The following is a 16,360-nucleotide window of genomic DNA, read 5'->3' as shown; positions in this document are numbered from 1 at the left end:
TGACAGTAGCATACTTAATCAGTTTAACAAATCAGCTTTATTAGAATGAAGCGTGTGAGGGTTGGACGTGGTCTTAGAGACAATATAATCCATTTACCACCCAATACAGATGTTTCTTATACTCTCTGAAACATGACTATCTCATGGCTAATTGAATATTTTAGTGATAGAGGAAGCATACTATTTTGCAAGGCAACCATTTTTTTTAGCAAGTACTTTTTGACCTTCATTTTTCTCATTCATTCATTTCCATTCTTCTCAGAACAAAATGAAATAAACTTTTAAAAAAACCCCATCTGTATCCTATCTTATTTTTCTCCCTTCTTTCCTTCCCGTTTTTCCTTCCTTCCTTTCCTCCTCACCTCGCTCCCTTCCTTATTTTTTTCTTCACTTTCTTAATCTCTCCATTGCAAATGGTTTCCCAACTTTTCTCTGTTTTGTTTTGCCAGGAATTTTCTAGTTTATTGTTGCTCAAAATATGCTACTATGAAATGATCATCTTAGAGATGACTACAATGCTGTTGATGTGGTCTTTTTTTTTTTTTATTATACTTTAAGTTTTAGGGTACATGTGCACATTGTGCAGGTTAGTTACATATGTATACATGTGCCATGCTGGTGCACTGCACCCACTAACTCGTCATCTAGCATTAGGTATATCTCCCAATGCTATCCCTCCCCCTTCCCCCACCCCACCACAGTCCCCAGAATGTGATATTCCCCTTCCTGTGTCCATGTGATCTCATTGTTCAATTCCCACCTATGAGTGAGAATATGCGGTGTTTGGTTTTTTGTTCTTGCGATAGTTTACTGAAAATGATGATTTCCAATTTCATCCATGTCCCTACAAAGGACATGAACTCATCATTTTTTATGGCTGCATAGTATTCCATGGTGTATATGTGCCACATTTTCTTAATCCAGTCTATCATTGTTGGACATTTGGGTTGGTTCCAAGTCTTTGCTATTGTGAATAATGCCGCAATAAACATACGTGTGCATGTGTCTTTATAGCAGCATGATTTATAAACCTTCGGGTATATACCCAGTAATGGGATGGCTGGGTCAAATGGTATTTCTAGTTCTAGATCCCTGAGGAATCGCCACACTGACTTCCACAATGGTTGAACTAGTTTACAGTCCCACCAACGTGTAAAAGTGTTCCTATTTCTCCACATCCTCTCCAGCACCTGTTGTTTCCTGACTTTTTAATGATCGCCATTCTAACTGGTGTGAGATGGTATCTCATTGTGGTTTTGATTTGCATTTCTCTGATGGCCAGTGATAATGAGCATTTTTTCATGTGTTTTTTGGCTGCATAAATGTCTTCTTTTGAGATTGTCTGTTCATGTCCTTCGCCCACTTGTTGATGGGGTTGTTTGTTTTTTTCTTGTAAATTTGTTTGAGTTCATTGTAGATTCTGGATATTAGCCCTTTGTCAGATGAGTAGGTTGTGAAAATTTTCTCCCATTTTGTAGGTTGTCTGTTCACTCTGATGGTAGTTTCTTTTGCTGTGCAGAAGGTCTTTAGTTTAATTAGATCCCATTTGTCAGTTTTGTCTTTTGTTGCCATTGCTGTTGGTGTTTTGGACATGAAGTCTTTGCCCATGCCTATGTCCTGAATGGTGATGCCTAGGTTTTCTTCTAGGGTTTTTATGGTTTTATGTCTAATGTTTAAGTCTTTAATCCATCTTGAATTGATTTTTGTATAAGGTGTAAGGAAGGGATCCAGTTTCAGCTTTCTCCATATGGCTAGCCAGTTTTCCCAGCACCATTTATTAAATAGGGAATCCTTTCCCCATTGCTTGTTTTTCTCAGGTTTGTCAAAGATCAGATAGTTGTAGATATGCAGCGTTATTTCTGAGGGTTCTGTTCTGTTCCATTGATCTATATCTCTGTTTTGGTACCAGTACCATGCTGTTTTGGTGACTGTAGCCTTGTAGTATAGTTTGAAGTCAGGTAGCATGATGCCTCCAGCTTTGTTCTTTTGGCTTAGGATTGCCTTGGCGATGCGGGCTCTATTTTGGTTCCATATGAACTTTAAAGTAGTTTTTTCCAATTCTGTGAAGAAAGTCATTGGTGGCTTGATGGGGATGGCATTAAATCTGTAAATTACCTTGAGCAGTATGGCCATTTTCACGATATTGATTCTTCCTACCCATGAGCATGGAATGTTCTTCCATTTGTTTGTATCCTCTTTTATTTCCTTGAGCAGTGGTTTGTAGTTCTCCTTGAAGAAGTCCTTCACATCCCTTGTAAGTTGGATTCCTAGGTATTTTATTCTCTTTGAAGCAATTGTGAATGGGAGTTCACTCATGATTTGATGTGGTCTTACTTATACTGAGCACTAAGACAGAATCACATTTAAATTTTAAAATACAAGCTTTAGAAATAACCATGCAACCTTGTTGACCAATCATGAAAGAATGGTCAGTGAAACTCCTTTTTCTGTTTCTTCTCCTTCTAGTTGCTCTTTCATTTTATAGATGTAGAATCGTCCTTTTCATTTTAATTGTGACTCGTCACCTCACATATTACCTATTATATTATTAAATAATATATTTCTACGGAAAGACAGAATGTTACTTCAAAATTATGCTTGTTTAGAACTTTGATAATGTTAAAGATTAGAGAGCCTTTAATGCTAGCTTGCTGAGATTGTCTTTTGAACTTTTTTTGTTATGGAAAATTAGAAATGTACACATAAATGCACTCAAGGAAATATATTGTCAAGTAAACATTAGGCTTTATTTTAAATCCGTCTCTTCTCTGTGGCCTTTTGACTTTCCTACTGTGTGTTTGCAAGAGAGCAAAATAATTTATACCAGATTGTTTATTTTTTATAACAATGTTTTCTGCTATTTCTTCTCTTTGATCTTTTAATATCTTTTTTCTCTTGTTTGCTAGCAACTAATTTTTCTCTCTGTGTATAACTAATAGTCATTTGGGTTATTATGGTGATAACCACTGGTAAAAGGTACAGCCGGTCAACCGTAGGCTTTCTTCTTGATGAATTTAGCAGACATAGGCTCCTGATTGAAGCAGATGGTCTGTTGTTTGTAATCTCTGGGAAGTGCCAATGTGTCCGTGAGCAGGACCGTATCCTTAATACCAACTCCAGAATTTTGATCGGAACAGCTGGGTTTGAATTGCATTGGGATTTTCAAGAGCACCCAGGTCCTTCCTATCTAATACATTAACCTGTTGAGAAGACACTCTACCATTTGAATATGGTCTTTTACTATATCTGCCAAGTGTGGGGATGATACTCTCAGTTAAGGCTGCCTGAGCAAGTATCTTGCAGATAAAGGGCTTAGTACCATGTTAGAATAACATGCTGACTCTTTACTATCAGGTATCTATGTTGGAATTGTAGAAATGAGAGTTCATTTGGAGAATTCAAAACTAAACTTAATTTCCCTCAACATGTTGTCATTGTCATGTAACTTGTTTTAAGACATCTGCACTCAGACAAGCTAGAAAAATGAAGGAAAAGAAATTTGTACCAGCCAGCAGTAACAAAAACAGTAGCAAATTGGATTTTGGTTAATAACCAAAGGATAAGTTGCAGTTGTATAGTTAATCCTTCATTGAGTTCTGTAACTTTTTTTCATCTCCTTTAAGTCTTTATAGGTTTAGAGAAAAAATTACATTGTTGAAAGCTTTTTGTGTACCTTAAAATTATCTTTTGGTTTGTGTATTTTTTAATATCATATAATGACTTTTTTAAACAGATAAAAGATTTGATACAGACAACAGAGGCGATGATGTTTATTGAGGAAGTATGTTTAAGCCTTTTGCGTCATCCTGTTTTCTGGAAAATTCAGCTTACCCAGATGAGTCTTCAGCTGCTGTGTGTCAGTGAAGTCAGCTTAAAGATAACTGGTGAATGTTCATCTTCAATTCACCTTTTAGAGCACAGTGTTGAACTTCTGAAGGAGGTAAGGATAGTAGTATATTATACTGTTCATGCATTGCTATTAAGAAATACCTGAGACTTGGTAATTTATAAAGAAATGAGGTTTACTTGGCTTACAGTCTGGCAGGCTGTACAGGATGCATGGTGCTGGCATCTGCTTAGCTTCTGGGGAGGCCTCAGGAAACTTACAATCATGGTGGAGGGTGAAGCAGGAGCCAGCACTTCACATGGCTGGTGTAGGAGTGAGAGAGAGGAGTGGCGAGATACTACACGCTTTTAAACAACCAGATCTCAATCACTATCACAAGAACAGCACCAGGAGGATTGTGCTAAACCGTTCATGAGGAACACCTTTGTGATCCAGTCATCTGCACCAGACCCCACTTCTAACATTGGGGATTACAATTTGACATGAGATTTGGGCAGGGCCATAGATCCAAACCATATCAGATAGACGTTTTATTGTGTCAGTTATCACTCAAGTGAGTCTTTCAATAACTGGGTGGATCTGCTCATTTAGTTTGCATATTAGAGGCATTTTGATCTAATACCATTAGCGCATATTGCTATTGCACTACTAGTAATATCCTTTATTAGAAAAAGAAATCATTAAAATACTCTTCGGATCATCAATTAAAGATCACCACTGTGACTTTTTTTTTCATTTATTCATGCAGAACATATAGTAATATGCCAGGCTTTATAGAATACATAGATGAAAATGTAAATTCTATGACCTCAAGAGACTTACAGACATGCAAATAACTAAATTATAGTACAATAAGAGAAAGGATTTTATGGGAGTATATTTAAAATGTAATGGGAGAACAAGTTTCAGGAGGTAGGGCGTGAGTTGAGATTCGAAGACTGAATGGAATGTGCCTGGTACAAGGGCCTGGGAAGGGCATTCCAGCTGTAGAACAGCATGTGCCCAAATAAAGAGACATGAAAGAGTAGTCAGGCTTGGCTTATTCAAAAAAAACAAGAGGATGTTGGGTATTGTTGAAGGATTAAGCTGTGGCAAATAGGGCTGGGCCTGTCTTCCATGACACACAAATGAGTTTACATTTTATCCTCTAGGCATTGACATGCTGTTTGAGACCTTTCAGCAGATCTCATTTTTTAATGTGTGGAAGATCTTTCTCATAGGAAGATGGAGGAGGGTTTGGGACCGCACACCACTAATAGGGTAGGAAGTGAGGAGGATGTCTTAGGCAGGCTACCACAGACTGGGTGGCTTAACCAACAAAAATGTATTTATTGGTTGGGTGCAGTGGCTCTCACCTGTAATCCCAGCACTTTGGGAGGCCGAGGCAGGCAGATTATTTGAGGTCAGGAGTTCGAGAGCAGCCTGACCAACATGGTGAAACTTCGCCTCTACTAAAAATACAAAAAATTAGCTGGGTGTGGTGTTGCATGCCTGTAATCTACTCATGATGCTGAGGCAGGAGAATTGTTTGAACCCTGGAGGCAGAGGTTGCAGTGAGCCGAGATTGTGCCACTGCACTCCAGCCTGGGCGACACAGCAGGACTTTGTCTCAAAATACATAAATAAACAAATAAAATTATTTCTCAAAGTTCTGAAGGCTGGAGAGTCCAAGCACAGGGTGCTGGCTGATTCTGTTCTTGATGAGGACTCTTAATGGCTTGCAGCTGGCTTTCCTCGCATGATAGGGAGAGTATGAGCTCTGTGGTGTCTTATGAGGATACTATCCAGATTGGATTATGGCCCCACCCTGATGACCTCACTTAACCTTAGTGACTTCCTTACTCCAAATACAGTCACTTGAGGGTTAGGGCTTTAACAAATAAATTTTGAGAGGACGCAGTTCAGCCCATAGTGAGGGCCTAATGAGGGAAATGGAAGTGGGAAAAGGGAGACATAGAAGATAGAATCAGTAGGGCTTTATGATTGATTAGATGGTCAAGGAGAAGGGTCCTTGATAGAATCTCAGCTTTCTATTTTGGGCTCCTGGATGATGCCATTCACTTTGAGAAATGGTAGCTGATGTTGGAGGGAAGATGATTAATTAGATTTCAGATATGCTTGACTTGAGGTATGTATGGATCATAGATCGTTGGATATATGGTTTTGAAATTTAGGCTAGAAGTCTAGGCTAAAGGTGTACATTTGTAGACATTAACTTTGGGGTGGGGATTTTAAACACGGGACTGGGTGACAGGGCTTGTGGTGGAACTTTGGGGTGTTTGTGGTGGTTATTTGGAATTTACTGATAAAGAGGAATCTGAGAAAATATGTCTAGAAGGATCATATATAACCAGCAGAGACAGATGACAAGAAAATCAAGGGAAGGAATATCTCAATAAGAGGGAGTGGTCAGCAGTGTCATGTGTCATGGAGTGATGATGTAAAAGTAAGGGATGGAAAGTATTCTTAGGATATAGCATATAAAAGCTTATTGTTAACATTAGAGGGCAGTTTCAGCAGGGTGGTGGTGGTTGGGGGGCGTGGAAATTGGAATTAAGGGAGTGTGAATGGCAGGTGAAGAAATGAGAGAGTAAATGTAGATTTTGATGGAAGTTGGGAGCCCAGGAAGACTCAAGTATTACAAGTCATTTGTCAATTTGCCAATCTTATGATTAGAATGATTTTATATATACTGGGACTCTAAATAACATGTTTTCTATTATACAGTTACATATGTATCTTATGTGTAGTAGATATATATATGTATAATATATCAGGTATAATTATATTTTACAGATATAATCATGTTATATATAATATAGATAGTATATAAATGCATATAGATAAATGTTTTATAGATAAATATTATACAGAAAGATATTTTATAGATCAGTATTATGTAGAAAAATTGCCAGTTCTGTTAACTGTAAATGTAATATCCATGGGTAAACCCCATATTTTTCCTGGGTACTTTTAGTAGATTCATGTGAGTAGCAAGTATAATTTCATACAGTTTAGTCCTTTTTAGTATAATTCTCTGACCATTTTATTGTGTATTTCCCACCACCTTTAGCATATATTTATTAAGCAGATGCCTATGGCAAACACTTTGCTATGGCAATTAGTTGAAAGCAGACAAGGTTCATGAAGCTTATGTTTTAGTCAAATGGTTCAAACTAGTGTGCATAAAAATCACTAGGCAGAGTTTGTTACAAATGCACATGCCTGGGCCTTATCCCTAATGATATTGAATTAGCAGGTCTGAGTGTGGCCCAAGTATTCTCTATTTTAAAGTAGCACCCACAGGTGATTTTTATCATTTATTTTGCACATAAGGCAAATAGCACATAGATCAAAACATAGAACTTTGAAACCATCACACAGATCAAGAAATAGAAGTTTCTAGCCACCACAGAAGTTCTCCACAAGCCCAGTCCTATTCATAACCTCCTTTTTCCCCTGACTATTCTGACTTCTATAGTAACTACTTCCTTACATTTCTTTATAGTTTTGTCATCTCAGTGTGTATCTCTAATCACTGTAATATGTTTTGGGGTATGTGTGTGTGTGTGTGTGTGTGTGTGTGTGTGTGAGATCTTTTAAGTGTCTTTCCAATTAAAGGTCATCCCCTTTCGTTTCCTCCCCCACTTTTCTTCCCTGCAGTTTGTGTGCTGAATAACCTGGCTTGTGTGAGCTGGAGAGTTTCCTATCTTCTGGATTTTGCTGATTGCAACCGTATGGTGCCCTTTAATACAGTGGTCCCCAATGCCTGGGCCACAGACTGGTATTGGTTCCTTGCTTGTTAGGAACTGGGCCACACACAGGAGGTGAGCAGCCCAGTGAGCCAGCATTACTGCCTAAACTCCATCTCCTGTCAGATCAGCCGATGCATTAGATTCTCACAGGAGCATGAACCCTATTGTGAACTGTGCATGCGAGGGATCTAGGTTGTGTGCTCCTTATAAGAATCTAAATAATGCCTGATGATCTGAGGTGGTACAGTTTCATCCCGAAACCATTCCCTGCCCCAGGTGTGTGGAAAAATTGTCTTCCATGAAACCAGCCCCTGGTGCAAAAAAGGCTGGGGACCACTGCTTTATGTGTTTCTCTGTTCAAAGGTAGTTAGCTCTAAAGGCTTGACTGGGTTCAGGATATTTTGTTTTTTGTTTCCAAGACTACAGGGGATGGTGTGTTCTGTCATCAAGAGGCACAATGTGTGTTGCTTTTCTTTTTATGATGTTAGTAGTTGTTGGTACACAGTGCCTAGTTCTATTAATTCATTAGGAGTTGCTGAGTGGTAATGTTCTAATCCTATCATTCCTTCTCCATTTATTAGCTGGAATACTTCCACAAAAAGAATACCCCTCCTCCAATAACCTACTAGTTGGTTATCCAGTGGTAAAGGAAAGTTAGGATAAATGCTGTACTCTTTTGCCTTTTTCTTTATTTACTAACTTTAAAAAGTATTATGAATTCATGAATTTAAACATATTTGATGCACTTCAGTCTATCACAGATATTATCCATATTGAATTTTAAATTGTCTTATTTTGGCCACTGGGAATCTATTAATAAGTGGCTCTTGAATCTAATTTTTAAAATGTTTTTGATTATAATGTAGAGTCACAGGATACTAATGTCATTTAGAAGAATGAAAAGATTTTTGGTGAGGGAAGGTCCTATTTATGTCTCTCATTTGCCCAATGTTTTAGCAGTTTTAGAAGGAAATAACAATTAGTAGAACTGTTGAAATATTTGTGTAATGAAGTTTTCTGTCCCCCATCCCCATCTTAGTGTTCCTGAGGTTAAAAAAGTAAGCCTAGGAAAATTAATTTGTGAACATATGCTATAGGTCTATATGTACTACAATTTGAAATAAAATGAAGTAGAATGAAGTAGTCTTATGTATTTTGACACCATACCCACATTTCTATATCACTGGGTTTATCAGCTGGATGTCTTGTTCAAATATTATATTAACTTTTTCCTACTCTGTTCTCTTCCTACTCTTATATCAGCGTTGTATCATTGTACATTGAAAATGGATTTATTTCTTAGGCTGCATTAGTTTTTGTGGATTCGGTCTTAGTTGAGCCATTTTTAGCCTGATTAGAATAATCATAACTTAAGGTCCTTTCCATTTCAAGCAAAATAGATGTACCCTGACCAGCAAAATTAGGCAAAAATGATGCTCATTGGGAGGAGATTGGGTAGCTCTCGAAGTGAAGAATGAGTGAAACATTTCAGCATTGGGAAGGGTCGGAAACTTGTGGTTTCTAAGGCACTACTGGCTGATGACTCAGTTCCAACCAACTTTCTTCACTGTGTGTCTCATTTTAAGTTTTCAGATTTTGTAGGAAAAATGATCTGTTTGGCCCATCTTGGCTTGATCAAGCTCTGGCCAGGGGAACAGAGTACGTAGCAAAGTTATGGCACTGGAGGATTGTGTGGGTTGGGCCACCATCTTTGTTTTGTTTGCTACCTTCTCATGCCTTGTTTTCTCTTTAAAAATACTTTTCCATGACTATACTGTAAAATCCTTGAGAAAAGGGACTATTTTGTCCACAGTGGCATTCGTAGACCCAGCATATGTCCTTAGTGCCTGGTGCATAGGTGATGTTTAGTGCTATTTTCATTTGACTTGAGGACAAAAAGTATGGTCTCCAGGTTGTTTTCTGTTACTGGGACTCCTCCAACATCTGTGGCTGAGTATAAAGGCATTTACTCATTTTTTTGTATTTTATTTCCTTTTTTAAAATTTCCTTATTTTATATATTTTATTTCCTTATTTATTTTATTGTATTTTATTTATTTATTTTATTTTTAGGCTCTTGGTTAGCCTGAGTTTCCCTAAAGGCAAAAGTAGAGCCTGGGTTTCCACAAAAGCAAAGGCTTATATGACTGGAGTTCATCTGACAATGTGATCCCAGCAAGCAGTTGGAGAGGGACAAAAGGAGTGAAGTATGGAAGGTGGGAGAGGCAATACAGGCATCATCAAGTAGGCTACTGCTACTAGTTGCTTGATCCCACAGAATCTTCTGAGAAGCCTTATGAAAGAAGGATCTGGAATTAATGGGAAAGCATTTATCTATGGGGTATTGTTGCCGATTTGTCAGCTTTGGCCTATGGGGCTTTAACTTCCTTGTACTTCTAGAGTGCGCTATTCTGGGGCAGGGAGCAAGAGGTGCATGGTGGAGCTTTAGGGGAGAACCATTAGGTTGCACCTGTGCAGAGCCAGTTACCACAGCAGTAGCTGTAGCATTTGAAGTGTGCAAAGGGGATGTCTGACACAGGGTTTTATTAAAAGATCTTATTAAATGGTACTATCCTTTGGTGTGCATTAAAAATCAATCAATCAAAAAACTTGTAACCACTAGACTTGTAAGCAGTTTAAGATTTATGTGGTCTAATCCTCCACCATTTACTTTTCCTTATTTTTGATCTTGAATCTCCACCTCTTTTCCATTCACCCTCTATTCTGAACAGGCCAGTCTCACCCTTCCTGGAGAAGGCCATTTTCATTTTTGCCTTCATACTTTTAAGTTCCATCCACTTAAAAATACTTCTGTTCCATTTCAGAACTCTAAAAAGCTACTTTATGGGCCTTGCAGTAATAGCTTGTGTGAAAAAGGCTTTCCAATAATAGCATTACTATACAGCAGTGCTTTTCTTTGTTGTTGATCGTTTTGGAATCTAGTAAATCTGAGGTTTAAGTGATCTTGTTGGTTTTCCTTTTGTTTTTTATGGACATGCAGAAATTAAAATGAAATTGAGGAAGGTATAGCAAAGAATGGTATGATAGTATATACTGTAAGTGTGTTGGTTTCAAAATGCATGTATTATCCTCAAATAGATAAGAGTTGCTTCATTGTTTTCGACTGTATTTCAAAACAGTGAACACATATATTCCTAAAATACATAGATTGGAATATATCCCATTTTTAAAAATTCACGAATTTTTTTCTTTTGTAGTTTTTTTTCAAAAGTCCATAAACAAGCACATGAGAGGATTTTGTAGGTTAATTTCACTCTTCAAATGGTAAAACTGAGATTTTAGAGGGTATTTGTTAGTTTGATAGTATCTTCAAGATTATAACTTCTGGGTATGTCAAATTATATTGTTTTCACTCAGGCAGGTGGTCCTTTAACATGTGACTCTAACTCACAGATTTCCTTTTTTTCCTGTGGTTTTTTTTTTTTTTTTTTTTTGACTCTCTTTATTGTTCATAGGTACTTCTGCTCTGCAGGCACTTCTGTAAACTTCAGAATAGTCATTTTAGCTGAACCTTTCTTCTTTAGTGCCATAATACATTAAGATTTTCTTTATTTAGAAACCTCAAATAACATGTCACTTGTGTTTTATTAATATTTATTAAAACCTAATATACACATCTTTTTTTCATTTTGTTTATATACTTGGTGAACTTAATGGTTTTCCATTTCTATGGTCATTGCTCTGCTACATTTAAATATGCTTAATGAATTACGGTAATTCGAAAATAATCTCTACCTCCCTGGCACTAATATTTCTTTTATTGTGACATGATTTACTAAAATTTGTTTAGTGTAATTCATTATGCAAGTTATATAGATGAATCATGTCTGTATTAGGTAAGCAGAAAATTGAACTACTTTTCAGAAATGAAATATTATTAAATTTAGTATTTTAGGCAACTTTCAATGGTTTTTAAAGATTGACTGTTTAGAAGACTTGCTGATCTGCTGTGTTGAGTTTTCCTCTGAATTATTTGGTTTATAGCATCTTGCTTTTTGGCCATATAATACATCATTTTGAATTTATGTGTGACTGTGTGGCATTGACTAATTCTTTCTTTTTTTTTGAGATGGAATCTCGCTCTGCCACCCAGGCTGCAGTGCAGTGGCACCATCTCGGCTCACTGCAACCTACACCTCCTGGGTCAAGCAATTGCCTCCTGAGTAGCTGGGAAATTAGCCTGGCTAATTTTTTTGTATTTTTTTGATAGAGACGGGGTTTCACCAAGTTGGCCGGGCTGGTCTCGAACTTCTGACCTCGTGATCCACCTGCCTTGGCCTCCCAAAGTGTTGGGGTTACAGGCGTGAGCTGCCACGCCCGGCCGACCAATTCTTTCTTTAGTAGAGCACACTTGCTGTATAAATAAATTTGTGTAATAGGCTTGCAGTCTTTCATATTAAATATATTCTTCCTGGATACATGTTACAAAGCCATGGTTCTGGGAACTTCTTTAACAACTCCTTTTTCCCCCTCTATTCTTTTAGGATTTTCCTGTTGAACTGGTCATAATTGGAATAGCTTTACTACTTCTACAGACTCCAGCAAGTCAGCAGAAGCCAATCTTAAATCTAGGTAAATAAAAATACAGTCACTAGAGTAAAATGTAAATATAACATGAGTATTGACAGGATTCACTTGAACTATGTATCCTGCTATCTTGTGTATTTTGAGTTTCCATCTGTAATTTTTAAAATTATTAAATAGAATTTTTTTTCTTGTCTAATAAGTTGTTACCTTGTGCAAGTTTTAATATAACATAATTTACCAAGTATCTCGGCTGCATGTTAGAAGGTTATAATCTAACCTTATATAGCAGTAACATTCAGGAATATATTGAATGGCATAGCACCTTATTCAACATTGTACAGCAAAATGGAAAGCTTTAGTATAAAATCCTTGAAAGAAAAGTGTTTAGTAGTTGTAGTTATTTTGAAAACTCTCCATACCTTAACTATTCAAAATGTAAATCTAGCTAGAACAAATGAAAGATAATATTCTTTTGACAGTCCAGTATTGACTTAAAGAAAAGTGAAGGAGGGGGCCAAGGGTGGCAAAAATGTTCTAGTTAAGAAGAATGTGGTAAAGAAGCTAGTTGCCCTATCGGGCAAATAAGTCATACTTTTAAAATGTGGCTTTTACATTGGTGCTGCCTCACTTTACTTGGTCTGATCCAAAATAATCCACATAACAATGAGAGCTCTAAATTATGTCGTATAGTGCAATGATATGTTGATATGCTGCTGTTCTTAGTTTTAAAAAGTACGTGAGAGGCCAGGCGCGGTGGCTCATGCTTGTAATCCCAACACTTTGGGAGGCCGAAGTGGGTGGATCACCTGAGGTCAGGAGTTCGAGACCAAGCCTGGGTAATATGGTGAAACCCTGTTTCTACTAAAAATACAAAAAAATTAGCCAGGCGTGGTGGCGCATGCCTGTAATCCTAGCTACTTGGTTGGCTGAGGCAGGATAATCACCTGAACCCCGGAGGCAGAGGTTGTAGTGAGCCGAGATCGAGCCATTGCACTCCAGCTTGGGCAACAAGAGCGAAACTCCGTCTCAAAGAAAAAAAAAAGTGTGCGAGATAAATACTTATTGTATAGCTCATTCTTCTGGGCATTTTAATTCATGATTTTGGGAGTAAATTGCTCTTTCACCTACAGTGTGCCTTGGAAATGGCTTTAGCACATGGAGGGGATCCTTGGCTCCTAGGCTTTGATTCCTACCCTGCATTTGGCTACTGGCTTTATGTTCGCTTATACCTTCCCTCCACAGTCTGATCCGGTTTTTGCCTTTTTCTTATAGCAGTGCACATGGGATCTACCCATAGGTATAATTTACCCGTGCTGGTACTTCTGACAGCAGTAGTTTTCTTTTTTAAAACAGCTTTATTGAGGTGTAATTTACGTACCATAAAATTCAGAATAAAGTGTTTTCTAGTAAATTTATAGATTTGTGCAACCAGCACCACTGTCTATCATCTGCCCGAAATTTCTTGTGATCATTTGTAGTTAATCCTCATTTTCACCCTCAGCCCCAGAGAAATACTAATCTGCTTTTTGTCTCTGTAGATTTGCCTTTTCTAGACATTTCATATGATTGGATTTTGTTTTCTGACAAAAAAATTCTAAAACCTCAGAAAATCCACATTTCAAATTCTGAAGCTATGTTCTTATATTGTGGTTCATGTGTAAGAGAAAGATAATACAGTATCAAACAGTCAAATACTTTTATTATTTCCTGGTTAGCAGACTTTTTCTTTCTCTCGTAAACCAATATCTCTGATTTGAAGTTACCTTAGAGTGAATAAACTGTACTGAACACTGCTAAGCCAATATATCATGTTGGAAAGTAAGGAAGAACTGTGGGGAAAGAGTATTCAAAGAAATAGGATAACCAAGAGAATATTGATTATTCCAAATTTAAAAGATTTATGTATACATTAATTTTTATATTAATGTAATATTACGCTATGTAGTTGTTAACTGTAGCCTTGATTACAAATAGCAATTTATAAAAATGCCTGGAATATTTAGATTTATAATTTAGGCTATTAAAATACTGCTATTATATTCATTTCCTATTATATTAAAGATAATGGATTTTCATAGTATCTCAGAAACAATTATGAATTAAGACCAATATTTAGGCAAGAAAAATAAATTAGTAGTGTTAGAGTAACAGGTGTTTGTACTTAATATCATGTTAAGGTTTGACCTCCAGATGATGTAAAATAGAATGCTGACAACTCATTGACATGATTCAAGGCTTGTAGAATTATTTTTGCTGTAGTGGGGAAATCAGTTGAATATTTTGATAATTTAACTTTGAATCCCCTGAATAACATCTTTTAGTAAATCAGGGTTAATTACATCACTTTGAAAAAAATATTGTGAAAAAAGTATATTTATGCCTTAACTCATTCAGTTAATAGTCTAGAGACTCTACATGTAAATCAGTTATTGTATATCTGTATGTATCTGGTGTGTAAGTTGTTTCCATGTTAAAGAACCATTCACTAATTTTTTTGGTTGTTGTTATTTTGGTTCTGGACTTTGGGACTTTCACAATCAGCTTCTTAGCAATTACAGCTGAAGGGCAGTCCTGCTTCACTTTGCTGTTTACTTAAGCATCTGCTAATAGGATTCTTAGCTGCCTTTGTAAAGGAAGCATGTATGTTGGGCTTGTTATCCACTGATCCAGGAATTCTTGGTCTCTTAGCTCTGTTTGCTGAGGGCAATACTAGCATCTCAGAGGATATTAAGGACAAATGTTGAATTGTATTTTTTAAAAAATTCATATTAACCTAAAAGAGTATCACCAATTTTTCAGTTATATATGTTAACAGCTTATTTTATATAATAGTTTATTTATACTCCTTTTATTTCCTTTTAGGATAAGATTTATCAACCTAGTTATGTGTCTGACCCAGGTATAACAGGGAAGAAAACTTCCTTGCATATCATTCATAAGCAAAATTGCATTTTGTTTGACTGTGGTATTAATTTTTAAAAATGTGCATTATTGTTTTGATGAATAGCTTTGAAGCTCCTCTCTGTTACTGAGGATCAGAAAATCCCAAAGTCCTCTCTGCTGCTAGTGATGCCAATTCTGCAGATACTATCTTCTTCTGCCTTGGAAGACTGTATATCTGTGGATGAAGAAGGTCCCTCTAGGCAGCAGTTGGCTCTAAACCTTTTGGAAATGATACAGCAGGAATGTTACAGAGATGACCACCAAAAGGTAATGAATCTATCCTTGTTTCTCTTAAATAAAGTGTCGATGTGGGATTTAGGTCTTTATGGATAATCTTGCCTCCTGATGAAGCATCTGTTTGTTATCAGACTTCACCATTCAGTCAGGTAATGCTGTTGGAGATCTCAACATATTCTTCTGGACTATAAGAAGGGATAGTAGTCCTGTTGTGAAATAAGTTTGAAAATGCTATATGATCTTTTTTTTCTCTGAAAATCCAGTGCACAATACTAGTTAAAGATCCTGAAGAGTTCTTCAGAAAAGGAACTAATGCTTCTCAAATATATTTGAACATGGAATCATTTTTTTAAATTATACTATTAGTTAAGTACAGCATATTGCTAGATCTGAGATAATCCAAGGTGGGAAATAGTCCTCAAATGCCTGGAAGTTTTCATATCAGTAAGAACTAAAACTTCTTTATTTAATATGGCACCTCTTGCCGTATTCCCTGGCATAATGGCTCTCGATGTCCCCTGTGTATGCCCCTATTCTGCTGCCTCCAACTGGAAGACAACAGGCCTGCCACATTCCGTTTCCAATCCTGCCTGCCTCATTCCGCTTTTTCAGTCTCGCTTTTCCTGTTACAATAACGTGAAAGTGTTGTCATGGTTTGGATATTGGTTGGGTTCTAGGCCTAGATTTACCAGACTTTTTTTGTTTTGATATTTGAGTTTTGCCTTTATCAAAATGAAACATTATTTCCCAGCTCCTCTTATGGGGATGAAATGAGGATTGAATAAGATAAAGCTGGTGAAGCATCTTAAATCTCCATGAAGAGAGGCACTATGTAAATACAAACTGGAGTGATGGTTGTGGCTTCATCTGCAAAAGCAGAGATACCTCTTATGTTAAATGCTCCAGCAGCACAAATCCAGTCATTATTAGTTCTTGTTTGAGCATGTAGCAGAAACTGGCCCATAATTATAGGCAAATTGAATGTATACTACAGCTTCCTAAATCCTAATTGTTTGACTAAAACTTTAAAA

General features: G+C 36.9%; 1 protein-coding gene across 12 annotated transcripts in view; it reads left to right on the top strand.

Annotated features, from left to right (window-relative positions):
* The window catches only part of FOCAD (focadhesin), a 313,151-nt gene that overhangs the window by 82,849 nt on the left and 213,942 nt on the right, over nucleotides 1-16,360 (top strand). For all 12 annotated transcript variants that reach the window (XM_009456376.5, XM_063787945.1, XM_063787943.1 and 9 more), the window contains 3 exons: nucleotides 3,734-3,940; nucleotides 12,107-12,194; nucleotides 15,157-15,359. In XM_009456376.5, coding sequence (XP_009454651.2) covers nucleotides 3,734-3,940; nucleotides 12,107-12,194; nucleotides 15,157-15,359 — 498 coding nt within the window. The remainder of the gene's footprint in view (nucleotides 1-3,733; nucleotides 3,941-12,106; nucleotides 12,195-15,156; nucleotides 15,360-16,360) is intronic.

This window comes from Pan troglodytes, chromosome 11 (assembly GCF_028858775.2).
Source record: "Pan troglodytes isolate AG18354 chromosome 11, NHGRI_mPanTro3-v2.0_pri, whole genome shotgun sequence".
Taxonomy (NCBI): Eukaryota; Metazoa; Chordata; class Mammalia; order Primates; family Hominidae; genus Pan; species Pan troglodytes.
The sequence above is the reverse complement of the archived record's forward strand: the minus strand, read 5'-3'. Positions and strand labels throughout refer to the sequence as shown.